At 41.7% G+C, this 20,024-nt stretch overlaps 1 protein-coding gene across 1 annotated transcript in view; it reads right to left on the bottom strand.

Annotated features, from left to right (window-relative positions):
- Positions 1-20,024, bottom strand: part of unc5da (unc-5 netrin receptor Da) — a 157,784-nt gene that overhangs the window by 34,748 nt on the left and 103,012 nt on the right. Inside the window, exons 3-4 of the mRNA XM_071531764.1 lie at positions 6,639-6,782; positions 6,350-6,453 (exon numbers count right to left, since the gene is read on the bottom strand). Of these exons, the coding sequence (XP_071387865.1) occupies positions 6,350-6,453; positions 6,639-6,782 (248 nt within the window). The remainder of the gene's footprint in view (positions 1-6,349; positions 6,454-6,638; positions 6,783-20,024) is intronic.

The following is a 20,024-nucleotide window of genomic DNA, read 5'->3' as shown; positions in this document are numbered from 1 at the left end:
ATGCATGCAGAGATATCCCCGGCGCAAGCACCCGAAGCTAACATGGGCATGGCTAATGTTAGCTAACTAACAGATGTGTTTTAACGGAGACGTGGACCCCTGGGTGTGGAGGATTAATTTAGGCACAACGAACGCAGGCACACTGACTACTAAACCAAGCCAAGCCAAGCGGTAGCTCACTGACACAGCCAGCACTGTAGAACAGTTAGCCATGTTAGCTCCCAGGCGGGTGCTAAAGTTCGTAGCACCCATAATCTTTCACTCATCGAGATAGGCTAAAGGTAGAGAATGGCTCAATATTTGTAAAATTGATCCCCCAGTCTGGTCTGTATGAAATGTAAGCTAATGTACTGTTTAAATGTACCATTTAAATGGCAGTAAAGAAAATAATCATGATCACAGTGTATGATTTATTGTCCAATTACACCCGCTTTACATTATAGGTCCGGTACTATGTAAATACACTGGAATTACTATTTAATTGTAGAATTGTAGAAAATAGACACGCTTCACTTTATAGGGACGCAAATATGTTGTTGTATATTATATATTATTAGCCACGTTACTGTGTACTATTTTTTTTTTGTTAACGTGTAATTAGAAATAGTTCATACGTTGTTAGGGACCTGTAAAATGAAGGGTTACCCTGCCAGAATCCAGATGGAATAACTCAACCCTCCTCCAGTTCCTCCTCTACAGTGGCATGTGACAAGGCTGCCCCCCCCCCCCCCCCCCCCCCCCCAAACCTTGGCTCAAGCCATATGACAGAGGCTGACATATCACCAATCTCCATCAGTGGCGCTGACGCTGTTCCAGCCAACATATCTCAAAGTCCATGCCTTGACATTTTGACTATATTTGTTCACTATCTGACACTATCTGAAATCAATTGAGCCAAATGAATTTTACTGCGCCTCAATCATCCAGTGAACTTGGGAGTGCTTCCCTCTTCAGCATCAGCATGGCTCGAAGGGAGTGGCTTCACATATTTTGTATATATATTTCCTTTTTGGGGTTTGAGATACATCCTGTAAGAGCATCATAAAAGCAAGCTATGATGATGTACCACAACATATTAACATGGATTTGACCAAATGGCCGCCAGTATGTCCTTGTATCCAGAGGATAATTTCTACCAAAAAAAAAAAACAAAGATCCTCATGTAATGTAATTTTCTGTTGTCATCCCTCTCTCTTGCCCCTCCATCATTTTTCAAAGATATCGATGCAGCCTGCAGAATTTTTGTCTAGGGAAATCGAAAACCTGGGATCCATTTTCGAAACCATTTTCAAGACTCTCATCACCCAGTTTTTAACCATAGTACCAGACTTTTTAGCTCAGAGCTCTAAGTGGGGCAGCAGGGTTCAAGATCAAATGGATTAATTTGCACCATGGTACTATGCAAATTGCAGAAATATGAAACAAGGTGTAGTGATTAGGGAACCTGGGCCTCAGTTGTTATAGATCGGGGCACTGTTTTTACCCTGTCCAACCTTCTGGAAACAAAACTTCAACCTTTTAGCCAGTATATGAGAAGCCTTGTACGGGCAGCAGATACTTCAGCTGAAAAGCATGGTCTGAACCACACAGATTAATTGTAATATCACTTGGATCCAATACTCCTCAGACATCCTGCCTCTTGAAAATCCTCAGCTAGGATAAATGAAGCCCATGCCTCAGTGATATCTACCTGGTCTAATGCATCCAATTTAAAGGCAAGAGGACATCGCACCCACACACACTCTGATTCCCCTCCATTTCCCATGTTTCCATGACTTTCATCCCTCTACATTTTTTTTTCCTATATTGGCTCTGCACTGTGCTGTGTCTTCTATATTTATGCATTATGTAGTTTGGTTTGTCTTATATTTATGCTAGGCTTTATTTGTTGTATGTTTATGTTCTATGCTGTGTGTATGTGTGTTTTGTCTTTATTTCTAAAGACAAAAGAGCATCTTACAGTCTATGATAAATAATAGACTACTACATTTCAGCCTGTTATTCAAAATGTCCCAAGTGTGTATGTGTGTGTGTGTGTGTGTGTGTGCTTGTATGTATGTGTGAGTGTGAATGTGTTTGTTTGTGTGTACTTTCATAGTCAAGGATGTCGGGCTTCTGCAGCCCAGACCCCAAAAAATTGATGCAAACATTTTTTTTTTTTTACAAGTGGAAAGCTTGTTTTTTACGTGGCCCTTCCATATATTTTCAATTGGATGTGTGTGAAGGTGGGTGATGCTATGAATTAGAATCATGTTGTTCAAAAAGGAACCCTATCTGAGATAAATGAGGTAAAAAAATCCCCAGTCTTTGTTTCTAGACTCTCTATGATCATAGACGTAGTACAGTATGAGAATTCTCTTTTGTGGTGAGGTTTTATTTTTAGGCCTGTATCTTAGGTTTTTTTTTTTATCTCACCTGTACAGTTTGCCACATCCTTTAACTACACTCTGTTTTTATCTTTTGTGCAAAGTGAATACATTAAACTAAAGTAAATTAAACAAATCTTCTTGTCCTTTGGTTGTTTTTTCTGTCCCGTGTTTTTGCTTTGATTAATCTCTCCAACTCTGCCCCCTTTTTCCACTCTTTTTCCAGTATTAGCTGCAGGAAGTGTATAAACCCAGTGTGTGATTTGCATTCCACGACAGTCCTAGAGTCTCCCCTTCAGGGGGAAGCGATAGAGAGATGCACATGCTGATGAGAAGGCAGGGACAGGACAGACTCAAATGAGCCTGATAAGCCAGTGCCTGGGGAGGAAGGGAAACGGATTTGCTTAATTGGCAAATTTGTTCCACTTAGATAGCAGCAACCAGTGTTGAACTACACCACACCTAGCCCTATAGACCAGGCCCAACGGCAGTCCGCTGGTAGTGGGGTTGTGTGTAGCATGAGGTCCAGGTCACCATGTTGGTGTAGTTTGTGTGTGTGTGTGTGTGTGTGTGTCTCCTCCTGTCTCGTCCCTTGGTCTTTCCTGTTGCCTGCATCTTACTTCTTTCTTCAACTAGTTCTGGCTTGGTTTTAGGTTCTGGCACTGATGTTCTTCTTTTGTACAATCTATTCCTATCTCTATAATGGGTGTCAGGGGCATTTCTTCCTGAATAACCCTGTCTGTCCCCTGGCTTCCTCTTTTCTGAGAGTAACTTCCTATCTCTTGGTCTCTCCCTCCATTTCCTCCAGTTGTCTACAGTAACCACATAATACGGCCCTTTCCTCCTTGTAATCATGAGCTCTGGTCATTCCCTGGCACTGGTTAAATAAAGCCCTGCCTGAGCTGTTTCACTACCTTTGGTGGTCAGTCACTATTGCCATACATTACGCTTGCGGGTTCTGCCTTGCTGGGACCTCATCACCTGATCCAGTGGTCCCATCAGTACCGGACTTTTGACAGTGTGTACATGAATGCTGGCTTTGTTTTGAAAATTTTAAATTGATCGATTACATGAAATCCTTTGACGGTTAACATAGGATGACACTGGACAGTCTCTTTTAATAACTGACTGCATTTGTAGCTAGGGGAGGGACAGGATGAGAAATAAACTCATAAATTGGGAGCAGCATCAAATGGTCAGTAGGGGGCACATGAACTATATACTAGAGTTTTGTATTTCTGGTTGGTTTCAAGCTGTTTGAAGATGTTGAGATGAGAGAGCCAACACTTATATGTCAGTCGGGAGCGCCCATGTTCAGCTGCAGAGAGGTAGCCGTCGTAACCTTGACACTCAACAAAGCATGTCCGAATCAAGTCATTCCAATTACTCCCAGCATCAGGCATAATAACTGATAGCTCCATCATTCTGAAAACAAATGCAATGGCCTACATTTACATTAATTTGAAAGGGAAGTGAAGGCGACATGAAGACAATTACAAAGCATTGCAGTAAGTTTTGTTCCATCCAATTCAATTACCGGTGAGTTTCATTAACAAGCCCCCCTCCCCTTTTCCCGTCCCTCGTGCGTACCCCCTCCTCCGCCTCGCCTCAATCACGTATGGCCTTTTCCTCGACGCAACAATGACTTTCGAGAAATCACATTAAACAAATGAGCTCTCCAGATCTGACAGCGACATATTCTGGAGGTGGGGGTGGCTAAACCCATCGCCGTGTCCTTGCTTTATCTCCGCTCCGTCTCTGGAAATGTTATGTTTATCAGTGAATAATTACATTTTAAGCACTTCAAATGACTTTGCGTGAGAGACTTAATGATTAATTACGCTCGGTAAAGAATACTGGGGCAGTTAATGTGGGTCTAATGATTGTGTTTTTTTTTTTTCTTCTAAAGTTACTGAGAGGCCTTTTTTCTTCCCACCTCTAAAGTTTGCCTTTCACATCAAATAATCAGTGCGATCTTCTTCCTGACAGTTATATAGGTCTTTTAATTCTAACTGTTTTCTCAGAGCTACTTTTATTATTCACGGGCCTTTATCTTACTCCTCCAGTTTGGTTTTCAGCACGGGTCTCTACTGGTTAAGGCTAAAATCTCTTCTATTTAAGACAAACTAAAGAGCTATGTGAGAAAAAATAGCTCTTCAGTGCCTTTTCCCCTGCATCTCTCTCCGCCACAATACGAGTCAGTGGTGTCATGTTGGCTTTAACATTATGGCGAATCAATGTGTATTCTAAGCCTCTTTCTCTTTCTGCCATAAAAGGTGGCGCCAATTCAATAGATTTAACCATCTTGGCTCTAGTCACCAATAAACCGGAGCAGACTTCAGCTGTTTCACTATGATAGATAATCTGTGGTCTGACTTGCACCGATTATTGCCTCTATCACTACTGGGACAGATAGAACGGCATTGTGTGATTTTCACTGACATCCTACACAGCAGCCCAGTAAACTCCCGGGTGGCAAAATAGAAGGAAATATGCGGATAAAGTTCTTTCCCTCTGTTAGTATTTCCTTTGAGAACAGGAGCAGAGCAGCGACATGAGGGGATTTGATGCCGTGAAGTTGGCTGTACAGCTTTTCTGTCTTAAAACAGCGTGCAAAGTTGGAGCTCATTCATATGCATATATAAATCTAGCCTACTGAGCATTTATCGTCGACTCAAATAGGACTATGTACTATTTGTATTTCCTCAGTATCAAATCGGTATTTCCTCGGTATTAATTTGCACCATGATATGATGCAAATTGCATAAATATGAAACAAGATTCAAATAAACAGCATGACCAAAATAAATGTGGCTCCGAATACAAATAGAGTTCAGCAGATCACGCTGCATCATGACCTCATTTGCTCAAACTCAAACTGTTGTTGAGCCTCAGTTTCCCTCGGAGCCGAATTTCACAGTGCCGTTAAAAGGCTTTAGCCTCTCAGCCATGCCTAAATTCATGCAAAGGGAAAGGTGCGGCCGCATTCCCACCTCTGGATGTGGGAGCTGGATTTGTCCCTACATTATTTACTGTCACCATTCTCTTTGTTAGCTGGAGCCGCATTAATGAATGCATGAGGAGTTGCCTATTTGATGACCACAATGCATGGAGGGACCCGTGGTACAGCGATGCTCCATTTGGGCGAGCTGAATCATTCATTACACATACGCATGTGTGCACACACACACACACACACACACACACTTTTATGTGTGTTATAGCATGCGTGTGCACCTGTTATCTTTAAGGGATCTAAAGTAAATGCAAAGCTTCAGATGCTCGGGCACACACACCTTGATATTGACGTATCTACTGAGGTACGACTTGAAGACACACAACATCACAGCACAGCCACACACACACACACACACACACACACACACCACTCAATAGGATTGACCATAAGAGCCTGAATTTAGATTCACAGTAAAAATTAAATGAGGATGACAGGCTCTCTCTTTCACACACACACACACACACACACACACACACACACACACACACACACACGCACACACACAGACAGACACAGAGGAGGGAGAAAGAGAGAGAGAGAGAGTGATACTGAGAGTGAAATGAATCCATGAGAGATGGAAGGAGAGCTAGTGAGAGTGAAATGAATCCATGACATCTAAATAAGTCATAACTGCACATCCTTTTACCGGAGAACACAGTGATGCACATGGATAGATATTGCTCCCAGTATATCACTATCCCCCGCTCGGAGTTGAACAGAAGGAGCCTGAGCGGGCGAGGAACTAAAGGGAATCGCATCGTGCCGCTCATCAATCGCAGCTCTGGCTTACTAAACCGAAGAGAAAGGCGTAGGTCTTTGAATCCCGTAGCCGGAGAGTATCCCAACTTCGTACCGTGAAAAAAACCCACACGGGGGTTCACAAGCGAAACAGTCACGAGACCGCTCTCCTCTCCAGGCGACACATGAGGAAATGTATGAGTCTGGAAGTGGAAGGGGCCCCTACCTCAGCCACAGGCACTCCCTCTGGGGGACGACAGTGCAGCACGATCATGCCCTTCAGAGGCACCTCGATGCCCTGGGGGTCCTGCTCAAAGTTCTTCCTCAGGTCTAAGGAGGAAGAACAGAGAGTCTGGATTAAAGAGGAACAACTACTGTGCACAAACACATTAGACTGAAGGAACACACACACAGGCGTACGAACTGGATGAACTTGTCGTCATATACTGTGTATCAGGAGCTGTGTCAGCAACAATGAGGTCAATCTGGTATCACAGTGACATGCACTTGCTCACAGGCGATTCGGACAGTTGCCTTGCGGCTCTTGGAGGTCCCCAGGTGGCTCCAGGCCACACACAGACACCAGTAATCCTCCGGGCCGTGGAAGTCCTCCACCTGCTGGCGTGACACGTTGATCATCACCTCGCGGATCTTCAGCCCTGCAGACACACACACACACACACACACAGCAGAAGATGAGCGCTCAGATTAGCTTTCATTATAGCATGGAGATGATAAATCACACAGATGAAGATTTGTAGGGACAGGGCGGTGAGTGAAATTCGAAGCTGATAAGATTATCAGCGGCAAACAGATCCACCGTCCCTCAGGAAGAGCCTGAGAAGAGAATGAGAGTCAGTCCAAATACACTTTGGCTGCTTTGTTTTTTTTTGATTACTTCGTAAATTGTGCCCTTCTGCAATCAGTTCAAATTTGGAGGCCTGACCACCTAATTCCAAAAATCAATATCTATGCACATTATTGCCCTTTTGGCAGAACAGCCCTTTTTTTTAGCTTGGCAAATAGACGGCCAATGATGCAGAATGACATCTGTAGTAGTTGGCAATTGTTATTTGATTCTACATATTCTCATTCAGTATTATACACTTATAAAAGATTCTGAATTGAAGTGATACTAAATGTTTTCCAGTGGAAGCAACATAAACAGCTTGTTGATTTTTTTCTTGGGAAACATTTGAAGGAGCTGTAATTTCAGGTAGAAAAAAGAAGCAAAACAATATCATTAAATACTGCATTTGAACACCAATACTTTCAGTGACAATCAAAATGTCTTTTTCACACAGATCACTTTTTAATATCTTTATATTGTCTCTGATTCAGCCCATAATGAGCAAGGCGTTGGACTCGTATTGTCAGGACAACTGATGGGAACTTAAAAGCCTTCTATTTCAATTATGCCACACTATGCACAAAAAATGACAGACAGTATTGGACCATTAATGTATAATAGGGTAGCTCTCTTGGGTATCTTGGAAATTGCAGCTTTCAAAGCTTTTAAAACCAACTTCTGTGATTTCTGTTTTCTAGCACACTAGAGAGCTAAATTTGCTGCTGCTTCCAAATGGACCCAATGCTGGGAAAACAATACTATCACACAGATACCAATACTATCACACAGCGACTTGGAAAAAGTAATCCACGCCCTAATTTTCTCACAACTAGACTACTGTAACTCCCTCCTTTCTGGCATCAACCAAAAGTCACTCTCTTGCCTCCAGCTAGTTCAGAACGCAGCAGCTAGGCTTCTTACTGGTTCTAACAGATGACATCACATCACCTCAATCCTGGCTTCTCTCCATTGGCTCCCTGTTCGTTTTAGAATTGATTTTAAGATTTTACTGATCACTTTTAAAGCACGTTTGGGTCTGGCTCCAAGCTACATAACAGATATGTTGACCCCGTATGAGCCGGTGCGCAGCCTTAGATCCTCAGGCGGGGCCCTTCTGGCTGTTCCAAAGTCTAGACTTAAAACTAAAGGTGACCGTGCTTTTTCCTTCAGGGCCCCTCGGCTTTGGAACGACCTGCCTGAGGAGATAAGGCTAGCAGAATCAGTGACTTCTTTTAAGTCACTTCTTAAAACCCATTTTTATAGACTTTCGTCTTTTTATCATCTTTTTATCTTTAATCAGCTTTTTATTTTGTCTTTATCGGCTTTTTATCATCTTTTTATTGTCTAACCCTAACCCTTTTTACATCTTTTATCTTTTATCTTAACTCTATCATAATTTTATCTTACTTTTATTCTATTATTTTATTTATTTTGGTTTTCATCCTACGATTATTTGCTTGAATATTTGCTCTTTTCCACCTCTGTCCTCCTATGAATGTGATCCTGTTTATTATTGTTTCATTGCCTTTTCAATTCATAATTTGAGTATTCTGCTTTTATTTGGTCTGTCAAAGCACTTTGTAAACTCTGTTTTTAAAGTTGCTATATAAATAAAGTTATTATTATTATTATAATATATTATAAAACTGATTGTACTGGTCCTCACTTCTGATTGGTTCAGTTATGTTCAAAGCTGTTGTAAAATACCTGATCAATGCACACCTGTGACTGCATAATTCATTTTAAATATTAATGCACCAAGTACAAATCACATACCATACTAGAACTATTGTTTGGCGGACAAATAACATTTAGTTATTACTAATATGAATATGGAATTATTATTGATTATTATATAAGATTTATGGGACCTTTGCATTATTTTGTTACTACAATGGTGAGTTATATTTTAAAAGCAATAAGCCAGGAGAGGTCGTACTTTAGAGTGATTTTAGAGCAGCTAAAAAGTCGTGCCTAACAACATCCGTTGCAATAGCTGTTCTACAATCCCTGTAAAGCTTGGCCTCTTGTGGCTTATTGTTTAATTATGCAGCCACATACTTGCAGTGGAATTTTCCCTCCGCAGGCTTTAGCCATCATGCATTACATTGCAGACGGCAGCCTAGACATGGGCAGGGATTAAATGAAAACCAATAATGCAAATTGAAAGGTTATCAAGAAGAGCCTAATGAAGTAATGTAAAACAGAAATAGTGATGTTCTCTAAAGACACTCCAATCCTTTGCATTTACTGATTCACAATATTATGTAGTATATTATGCAGCATGTAGAGAAGTGGGCTTGTGGCCTAAATACTGCCAGTTTGGATGTAACTGCACCAGTAGAACTGCTTGGTGGGCAAAAGTAAGACTGTGGCTGTGGGAAGCTCTCAGGTGTGGATTATGTGCATGTGTGTAACCCCCTATACTATCAGGTGCGGCTTTAGTTGAAGACATCTCTAGGGTGTGCACTGCAAGGCTGCTAATCTCACAGCTTCATTTTGATGCTTATCATGTAATCTCTAGACTAAGTGCTCCTTGACAAGCGATTTTGCTGTTGGATTGTGATGACAGCCTAAATGCCCTAAGAAGACTGGGGGAATGGCTTAGGCATGCAATCTCATGAATCACAGTGTTATTCACCATCAGACCTCCGCGTCTTTATTAATGATTAAGAGAAGAAAATTATATGGGGAATAAACACAAATCTACTGTTCTGGATGCAGTGCTTTTATGTTGAAAGCAGACAAAGACTCACAGAAGATGAGTCTTGAGCGAGCCTCGGCTCACTCCAGTTCTTTATGTCGCACACAGTGAAGTTGCTCTGAGAAAATTTCTGACCGCTAAACAACACAAAAGACAAAAGTGATGCTTTCAGTATGAGCCCACTCCATGTTGCTATGGGACAGTAAAATGCATTAAGAGCTTGAAAGAACATTTCTATGGCAAAACCAAACAAATTAGCAAAAAAGTGTGTGTGTGTATGTGTGTGTGTGAGTGTGTATGCGTGTGTGTGTGTGCGCATTAAGAAGAAAAGGTCCCAAACAAAGAAACCCATGACTACTGGCAACAAATAATCCTCCCACACGAATGTGTGGCTAATATCTTTTTGAGTGAGGGCCAGAGCGATTCTGCTGAAGGCAAGATAGAGAAAGGGGAGTAATCAGGAAGACACACTCTCTCCCAGATTCCCTCACATTAGGCAGAGATCAAAGAGCTTAGTCTCTTCTTCAAGTAGCCTGAAATGACACTGAATGGCACGGTGTTAGAGAAATTCTCCAATAACTGTTCTGTTTGGTCATCATGATGATGAAATGTGGTCACTTCACCGGAAATCTACATTCAGGAACACAAACATTCACCCAGCTCCTTCTCTGTGCCTCTCCCAAACTGCCTGTTTACTTCCTTCACTTTTTGCCTGTCTCTCTGCTGCTCTCCCTCTCCCTTCCCCTCTGGCTCATGCCAGTGGCTGTTGAAGTGCCATGAAGCCTTGAAACCAGACCTCAAGTAGGACCATCTTCAACTTGCCCCTCCATTCTCCTTCTACATCCCACCTCTTTCTTCAATATGTCTCTAACGCTGCCTCCATGAAGGAGTTAAAGATACACTTATGCTCATGCTCACTTCCAAAGTTCTCCTTCATCACCCTACCTCTCTCTCCCTCCTTCTCTCTCTCTTTCTCTGTCTCTCACTCTGGCATGGAGCCTGTGGTGTGATTTCTCCAGGCTTTGGCCCATTGTTTCGCCTTGGCTGCATCTATGAAAAGGCCCTAAGGGAGCCAGCCTGCGCCAGCTACAAGTGGCTCCTGATCCAAGCGGCTCAGTAGAGCTTGGGCTCAGCTCAGCTCAACCAGGCCCAGGATGTCTCTGTCATACTTAACGTCATGGCCAGGGGGATTATCAGAATGCTATTTGTTTGAGGGATCCTCATGAGGCAGCTGTGTTCATATGGGGTGACACTGCGTGGGCTGTGGGTTGAGGTGGATGGATATAGCTTTAGGAGAGCGTCTGTCTGATGTGAACCGAGCTTTGGGGAAATGTTTGTGTGATGTGACATTGCGGCATACAGCTCAGCATGTGGGGGCTGTGAGGGTTGGCTAAGGGCCAGACACAGACGAACCCTGCTAGACAAGCGGAACATGCTCCCAGCAACATCTTCAGTCTGGTCCCAGCTGTGTGTGTCATACTTAATCCTGGAACCAAAGGGACACATTACTCTGTGCATAAAAAAGCATGATAATTCATCCATTAAAATGCTGTGAGTCCTCATTTGCGTCACTCCCCCAATTGGCTTGTTTATGTTTATGTAAAACGCACACGTGTCTGCTTATTAGGGGCTTGTTCTGCATACACAAGTAGCTTTCACTCTGTGGACCACTTCATTTGTTTGGTTTGGATTTCTTTAGCTAATTATTTCTGACACTGACATGCTTTCTACTCTATAATATGTCTGTAGTAGCACCTCCCTCCCTCACACATCCTCACCAGTCCCCACCTGTATTTCTTTCTCCTGACGGTAGATGATGTCTCCCAGCAAGCCGGCTGTGATTGTAATACACAACGCTGGAGCCAGCCTCTGACAGAGCATCAACAGGAGTGGGGTATCCTTGCCTCCTCTGTCCACCCTGCCTTCAGTCGCTTTCACTCAATCACTATCTCTTCATCAAAGAATGCGCAGGAACCGCTCTCCTCTGCTTCTCCAGACAACCCACACTGTATCCTTTTTCAGCCTCTCTTTCACTCTCGCTTTCTCTCTGAGATCATGCCCTCTCCATTACCACTGTCCTTTCTCTTCCCTCTCCCCTCTTCCTCTTATCTCTCTCCATCGGGGTATCGTCCTCTCAGCTGGAGTCTGTACAGGCACAGATATCCCCTCTGTTCCGCCTTCCTCTCCCCTCCTCTTCTTTCACTCCGTCCTTCACCAATTTCTTCAACTCTATCGCTCCTTTCCATCTCTCTCTCCCCCTCTTACAGTATTTCCAGGGAGACAATAATATTGCCTGAGGGTGTATTAAAAAGTAAACTTACCATCTGCAGTAGGTCAGAACATACAGCAGGTTGTAATGGGCTCTCTGTTTTACTTTGCTTACTTGTGTTTATCACATATCCCTCTTTTATTTTGTCTTTGGAATGGGTCCCATTGAGAACTTTAAGGAAAGCCTGTTCCCCTCTAAATAATAGGGGCTTCCAATTTAGTGTCTGTGAAGACTTGATACAGCTTCCTAAAATCATCCTGAGGAGTTTATCAGTACTAGCTGGAGGGAGGTTAGAATCTGGTTAGTGACGATTATATTGGAAATCTATCTGAGCCTTGTCTGCTCATGGTTTATCAAAAAGCTTAGCAATTGCAAACGGATAAGTGAAGGAACAGTGCTGTATTGCATTTGAAGATACACTGTACCGCCCTCTAATGATGTTGTTCAGAAAGCCCCATGCACCTTGTTCTTAACAAAACTCTCAAATACTGCGTTGAAAGGTTATTTTGATACCACTTAATGAATTTGAAGAAGACGCATCAGAACCATTAAAAATCATCAAAGAGATTTCATATCACTGAAATAAAAAAAATGTGTAGTTCTTGGATGTTAAATTTTCTGGGTAATAATTTATGACTTATTATCCTTTCATTATCTCTCACCATGCATTTCCCTCTTGATCTCTTGATACTTTCCCAGGCAATGACTTACAGTAGGCTACACAAATTACATAAGGACAGACGGTTGAGGACAAACTTGGATATGTTCTCCACAGAGAGCTCCTCCATTTGTGTTTAGGTGGGATGTTCTGTCCATTACTGTCAGTCTTCATCAGTCTCCTATTTTATGGCAAACGCAAAAGCCACACACATAGGCAGATATTGATGCTAGTAAGTGAGGAACTGTGTTTTACCCAGTGACACAGCATCATAACATCCACAGGGCGAGGGTAAAACACTCTCATCACGTAGCATGTGCACTGAGAATAAACACGCTACAGATCTACACATATAGAACACTGTTTCTCAAAAGGGTTATGAATACCCATGGAGAGACACTGCAACGAGTACTGAGAATGAATTCTAAAATGTGCTGAAATTATATTACTGTAATAAATAATTCCAAATTGATACAATGTTATGCATTCAACTCCATTCAAAATTCCTAACAAACAATACGCTGACTAACATATAGAGACTTAATGAATAGAGGAGAATACTGCCTGGCTAAAATCCAGCTCAACAAGGCCATCGGCGTTGCCAAGTCTCAGTACAGAACCAGACTGTTGAGTCAGTTTGCCAATAATGACTCAGGCTCAGCATGGCAGGTGTTCAACGCTCCTCACAAGCTACAGGAAAAGACCTCCTCAAACACACCGCTCCCCTACATTTGCCAGCATTCTCAATACTTCTCTGGTTGAGTGACAGGATCCCCCCCCCAGTGTAACAGCCAACACTGCTGCAACCCTCCTCCACTTGCCCAAGAATCCTCAAACTTCAGTGCTCAGCGCCTGGCCCACTGCCATCACTCCTCATCACAAAGTATTAACTGCATCCGCAGAACACTGCTGGTCCTCATGGAGTCTCCCCTGGATCCTTCAGACACCGGGCTGACCAGGAAGCTTCAGCGTTCACCAGCATCTTTAACAACTGGCTATACATGAGCAAAGGACCGACCTACTTCCATTTATCCATTAGTGTTTCTTTTTCCAAGAAGGATAAAGCTACTTGCCTCAGTGAGTTCAGGTCATAACTACTGTACTGTACTGTCCTACTTTGAAAACATCTCAGACCCTTTGCCCCCCTGCAGTTTGCCTACAGATGAATCAGTCGATGGACGATGCAGTCAGCATGGACCTACACTTTGTCATGGAACATCTGGAATGCCTCTGGCAGCTATGCCAGGATTTTGTTTGTTTGTTGTTTATTGTTTGTTTGTCGATTTCAGCTCAGGGTTAGACATCATCATCCCAGGATTACGCCAAACTGCAAGATGCCCCAGCTGACAAAATCTCCCCCAAACAGCTGGTGGATCTTAAACTTATGAGAACATTTTGTGAGCTTAGAATTATAAGGTTGGCTCTCTCTGTCATTTAAATAAAATAAAAATAAATAAATAAATATGTCCTCTGGGACATGGTACCAGACCAAGACTGGCCTTCACCTCAACAGCTTCTTCCTGTCATCCTAACCAGAGTCACAAAAATCTCAAAAATAATTCTTACTATAATTATTACCATCATTTTTACTCAAGTGCCTTTGCACAGTCTTGCACTACTATATCTGCACAATCCCATGTATGCAACTAGAACCTCGTTCCCCAGTGCTCATAATTTATTTCATGCATCTCACTCTATTCAGTAACGTCTTCATGGTACACTGGACCACGGCACTATTGGTCATTATACACTATTGGTCCCCCTGCTTCAAACATGCGGTATGCCATGCTGCTCAAACAGTGACAGAATACTCCTGTCTTGAAATGTCGCTTTGCATTGTATGTGAGGTCTCTGTATTGTCCTTGTATCATGTGTGTCATTGTGTACTGTGAAACTCTGTCAGTTGTCAATAACACAGTAAATCCTCAAATTGCAGCTCATACATTACAACATTCCTTTAAACCACTTTCTTCAGATAAAATAAAAATAAAAAACAAATAAAAAAAAACAAAAGACAAAAAACAAATAATCTCTAAAAGCAATGATAACAACACAAGAGAAATGTGGTGATTTCCACCATTCAGAGTGTCCTCTGTTACTGTTTCTCATGATGCATTGCTTTATTGATAGATACGATTTTTTCAGGTTGACAATGCACTCAACAAGCACCATTGCCCGTTTAATGATTTGAAGAGCAAAAAAATGACATTAGCCATAATAACCACATAATGATAATAAATGAGCATTCACTGGAGATTCTAGCTACATAGGCACGATACATGACAACCGTATCTGGCCCAAATCTTCAGAAAACAAGAAATGATACTGTTTACTCTGAACTTAGACTGACAGAATGCCTGGAGACTCTATTATTTATGAACTGTGGGTGTTTATGTCAAGTGTGTGAAAATGTGTGTATCAAAAAGATGAAAAAGATACAGTAATATTCTGGTGTATGAGAAAATGAGTAACATCTCTTGTCCCTGGGCCATGGCAGAAAGCGACTTTTGAGCTTCTGAACCCCATGGTGAGAACACAGTATCTCAATTCCAGTAGGCTATGCATAAACCACGTGTCAAGAAAAAGCAATTATTTCAACATTTGACACTGTTTGTTGCTATCTCAGCAAAGTGATTGGAGTGTAAAGTCACATGTACAGTGCATGCTGTTGAAAATACAAGATAGCCAGGCCAAAAGAGCCAGTGCTCACATTTTACTTTGCTGTGCAGTGCAGTAACATTTTGAAAGAACAAGTCATGCAAATAAAGGTTAAACTGCTACACTAAAATGTGCCAGCTTTCAATTTAATGTTCTTGTTATATTACCAAATAATGTAATTTGGTAATAATTCAATTCAATTCATATATGATTTGTGTTTTTTCAGTTCTATTTGAGGTCTTTCATATAGGGGTTAAAAATATTTTGAGAACAACTGTTGTAGAAATCTTTCTTGGTTTGGACTGATTCTAATCATCCCTAAGATGGCTGGGAAATTCTCATTGCCACCAACGTTATGATTCAATATGCACCTTCGTCCCATGATGCATTTCTTTACTGATTTCTTTACTGATGGTGTCCTCCAGAATGTCAATACCCCTGTCAGCAAGTCACAAACGGTAATTCAATAGTTTGAAGAACTAGACTGTGATTTTACCCATGTACCAAAGCCTTCTAAATAACCAGATATTGATAATACATCAAATCATGGGAAATTCGTAAATCATGTTTCCCACCAACACTAACAAGAGTTAAGACCCTGATGATCACTCAAAATTGAAATGATTAGCTTCGACTTTGCCCTGGGGGACAGATTTGGGGGGAACTCTCATTGTCTTTAGCTATTTGTATGTCTACTAACTTTGGCTAAAAGCATTTAGAACACAAAGAAGTCAAACGACAAATACAACTCGCACTTGTTCAGCTGTCATGAATAGTTGAGCAGCTGAGATCTGCTCAGAGAGAAGATCTGATGCAGGTATGAAATATTTAGCCATTACACAGTGTCAAAAAATACCCTTTTACTGCGCTACACATCTTACAGATTGAGAAACACAGCATGATTCATTCAGTTGGAATAGACAGTATATTGTGCAACATTTTTTTTTCATCATGCTTATGGCAACAGCAGTTGAAGCTATTCACAGACACTGTAATGGATATTCTCTTCCCTGGGTTTCTCAATTCCTCTCCTTGTCTGTCGTTTTATCCCCTAGAAGGCATAACTGAGCTAAGCCTAGATCTGAGAAAAACAACAGAACACAAAGCTACAGTATATCTCCCTCGCTGAGTTTGCTGCCTCTGGAAAGACATGGTCTCTGTCCTCTGCCTCATACCCTCTGGTCAAACAGTGTAAGGGCAGCTGTTGTTGAGCCTGTCTGCATTTAATTCACAGCTTACTACTTTAATGGCTACAGCCCCCCCACTCTCTACTGAACCCAGCGGCCATTCCACCACAGAGTCAGACTTTAATAGCCACTGTTGAGATACTGTTGTTTCACTGCCTCCTACAGTAAGACCTGGACGGACGGCTCGAGGTTTCTCAGCTGAAGTGAGATGCTGCTTTCCTCAACATGTAGGGAGATACTGTTCTGTAACGCTTGCTAAATCCCTGGTCAGGTTCAGAGAAATCCTCTGAACCTGACCAGGGGTTTCTCCCCAACCTGGCAACCAGGGCGCAGTATATTATAATACAGATAGTTGCATTTAAGCTTCGATCTTTTTGTTCAAGTGAAAGTGCAGAGGTGAAATAAAGAGAGAAAGCATGTTAAAGGGGGAACGCATGAGAAAGAGAAAGAGAGCAGGCAGAGAGAAAGTGAATGAGTGAGTGAGGGAGAATAAAATGAAAAAAAGAGAAAGACTGGGAAAATGATTCAATTCCCAACAGGACTGTCATGGGAAAGTAACGTGTGCCAAGACCAAAGAGTCTTTTAAAGAGAAAGTAGGTTGTTGTTTTACCCCACATAAGTTAGTGTGATGGAGTCTATTGTCTTTGTATCAGTCACAGTGTTTTGCACTCAGTGTGCTGATATATTGCTATCTCCAGGACGACTAGCTACCTTTAGCAAAGTCTGATACATGACAATGGCATCCGGCCTAAATCTACGGAAATCAAGATATGTCACTGTTTAATCTTTAAACTTAGACTGGCAGAAGGTCTTGAAAGCCAATCTATTATCTATGACTGTGTATGTCTAGTGTGTGCAAATGTGTGTATCTCACAGAGATGAATAAGATATAGTAATATACTGGTGCTGGAGAAAAGAAACAACCTCTCATGTTTCTGGGCCATGACACAACGTTGATATCAAGCTGCTGACCCCCATGGTGAGAATACAGTACCTCATCTCCAGTGTGCTATGCATAATTGACATGGCGAGAATGTGATGCTTTCAACGTTTGAAGCGGTTTGTTGCCTTCTCAGGGAGGTGAATGAGCAGTTTCATCCACAGTGTGGGCTGTTAAAAATAGGAGATGGCCAGATCTAGTGTTAGAGATCAAGAGATATTGACAATGATTTACAATAACGGGGAACATTTTGTTCTGCACTTCTTGTATTTTCCTGAGGCATCTTCCAGTACAGTATAGCTCTAACAGTTTCCCTAAGAGATATTCATAGGCCATGCCACCATTACACGTTTCATTTTGTAGTTTACCGTCTCGTGGACTGGGGCACTAACCGTTCCATTAATCTACAATTTGCTATAACTCCTATGTTTGTCATAACATATACAAGGTTCTGTACCGAGTTAGCATTGGTGAGCACTTGTGACAGTACAACAGAAATAGCAACAGGGAAATTATTATACTGTGAGAGCAAAAGGCATGCTTTGAAAGAATAGCCTACTAAGGCTTTGATGGGACAGGACACGCTTTTAGCTGATGGCAGCGACTTCTTATTGGTTACAATGAGTTTGAAGCGTTTTGCACACTGCTCATGTTGAAAATGATCCTACTTTGATGTGCTCTTAGCAGAAAATCGTCCTATGTCACTGTGATTCTTTTGTCTGCTGTCCAATTGGATGAAAACAGAGGCGGGTCTTGATTCTGCCGTTAGGCCTATTGTAAACAAAGAAAATGGAGTAGCTAGTAGTGGCTGTTTCTGTCCACCCTGAGTTATATGTTTTCATGAACAGAGACTATCATGGAGACAAAGGCTTGGTGACAAATCAGTGCCATGATTGAAATGGATTGTACCTTTTTATTTTTCATCTTTAGTTACCTAACAATATTAGCTAATGTCATTAGCTACGCCAGCTAAGCGATTGACAGTAGCTGATTTTACGGTTGCCTAGCAACAGCAAAAATGCAATTATGTGAAGCAAAGCCCCGCCGTCATGAAAAAAGAACCCTAAATATATGAACTGTAACCATTGCACTACAGACAACAACTTTCACAGACTTTAAAAGTAAAAAAAACATACATACTTCAATAATTTATTAATTGTAACACTACCTTCATTATCTACCAACGGTGTGCGACAACGTCTTTAATATAGGACTTATAGGACTGCTGAGCATAAATATACAATCAGAACCCACAACCAAGATTACCCAACAGCGAAACACTTTGCTGAGGCACACAACAGTGAGCTTTGCTTGTTGAGAATTAAAGGCCTCAAATACAGAAAAACTCCTATTGTAGGCGACAAAAACTTTATCAAAGGGAGAATTTTTGGATCCATTCTTTTGCTGCTCTCAGTAAGGTCTAAATGATGACATTGATCATGTGATCCAACCTGTATTTTCATATTGGTCACAACGGAGATATAGGTAAGGCCTGACCTTTGTTCACCTCCTGATGCCCTGATGAAGACCATGCTGGTCATCATGTTGACGTTTTTTAATTTTCCTTTTGGTCCTTCTGCTAATAAAGTGTTTTTCAATTATTGAACACTCCTTATCCTTCCTCTTCTTCACTTCAAGAGTGGCTAGAACACCAGGAGTCACTTTATGGGGTTGTACTTCCCGGCACACAAGGCCACAAAAAAGATTAATAAAATACCCTGATTCTACATGTACCCCATCTTGCCATGTCTTTCGGCAGCTTGTGCTTAGGGACCCCCATCCTGACACAGTTCTGCCTATTAGACCAGGCCCTGACAGAGGGTTCTACTTTATGAGCTACTAGTGCAGGTGGATTTTTAAGTCCCTCTCTCTTTCTGCCTTTTTCTCTCTCCCTCTACGCCCCTCCCTCCCCTCCCTCATCTTCCCTCAGTCTGTCCCAGTGGAAAGAGATATGAATGGTGATAAGGAGCCAGATGGGAACAGAGCTATGAATCCTGACTAGAGGCAGTAAAGATTTAGAGGCCAGGGTCCAATGGTAACTCTGGGGGAGATAATGATCGGTGCTGTGTGTAAAGTGAAGCATCAACACTGTCACACTAACAAATAGCAAACAAGACAGGCCTATATAAATTTCCTGCCTTCATCCTGACTTCTCTCTACAAGTCACAATCCAATTAGATGATAGTCATCTGATATTTAATGCAGACCTGGGCCAGTAGTATTTGCAAATGCTTTTTATGGTTTGTTTTTGCCTGCCTATATACTAGACAGGTGGTCCTGCCAAACAGGACAATACAATAAGAAAGTTTGAACAATCAGACTACCATCTGAATTGTCCTGATGTGCTAAACTCCACTGTTCTCCACACCAGATTGAAACAAAAACTAATAATTACTTGCAACTCTTCGCACACTCTTCCCACATAGTCCAGTTTAGTGACAAAGATGATTTCAGCAGCAGAGAAGTTCTTACTCAGTATAACATTTTGTTCTTATAGTCTACTACTAGCCTACTATAGTCTATTACTGCTTTTCAATTCACTGTGGAAATATGGATAAAATAATGAGAATGTTAATGCCCAATGTGTGATGCTGCAATATACAACAGACAAGGGCAATCAAAAAAAGAGACAATT

Source organism: Centroberyx affinis, unplaced genomic scaffold, assembly GCF_046629955.1.
Source record: "Centroberyx affinis isolate AG114_WGS23_722 - 3 ecotype Tasmania unplaced genomic scaffold, CSIRO-AGI_Caff_v1 ptg002128l_1, whole genome shotgun sequence".
NCBI lineage: Eukaryota > Metazoa > Chordata > Actinopteri > Beryciformes > Berycidae > Centroberyx > Centroberyx affinis.
The sequence above is the reverse complement of the archived record's forward strand: the minus strand, read 5'-3'. Positions and strand labels throughout refer to the sequence as shown.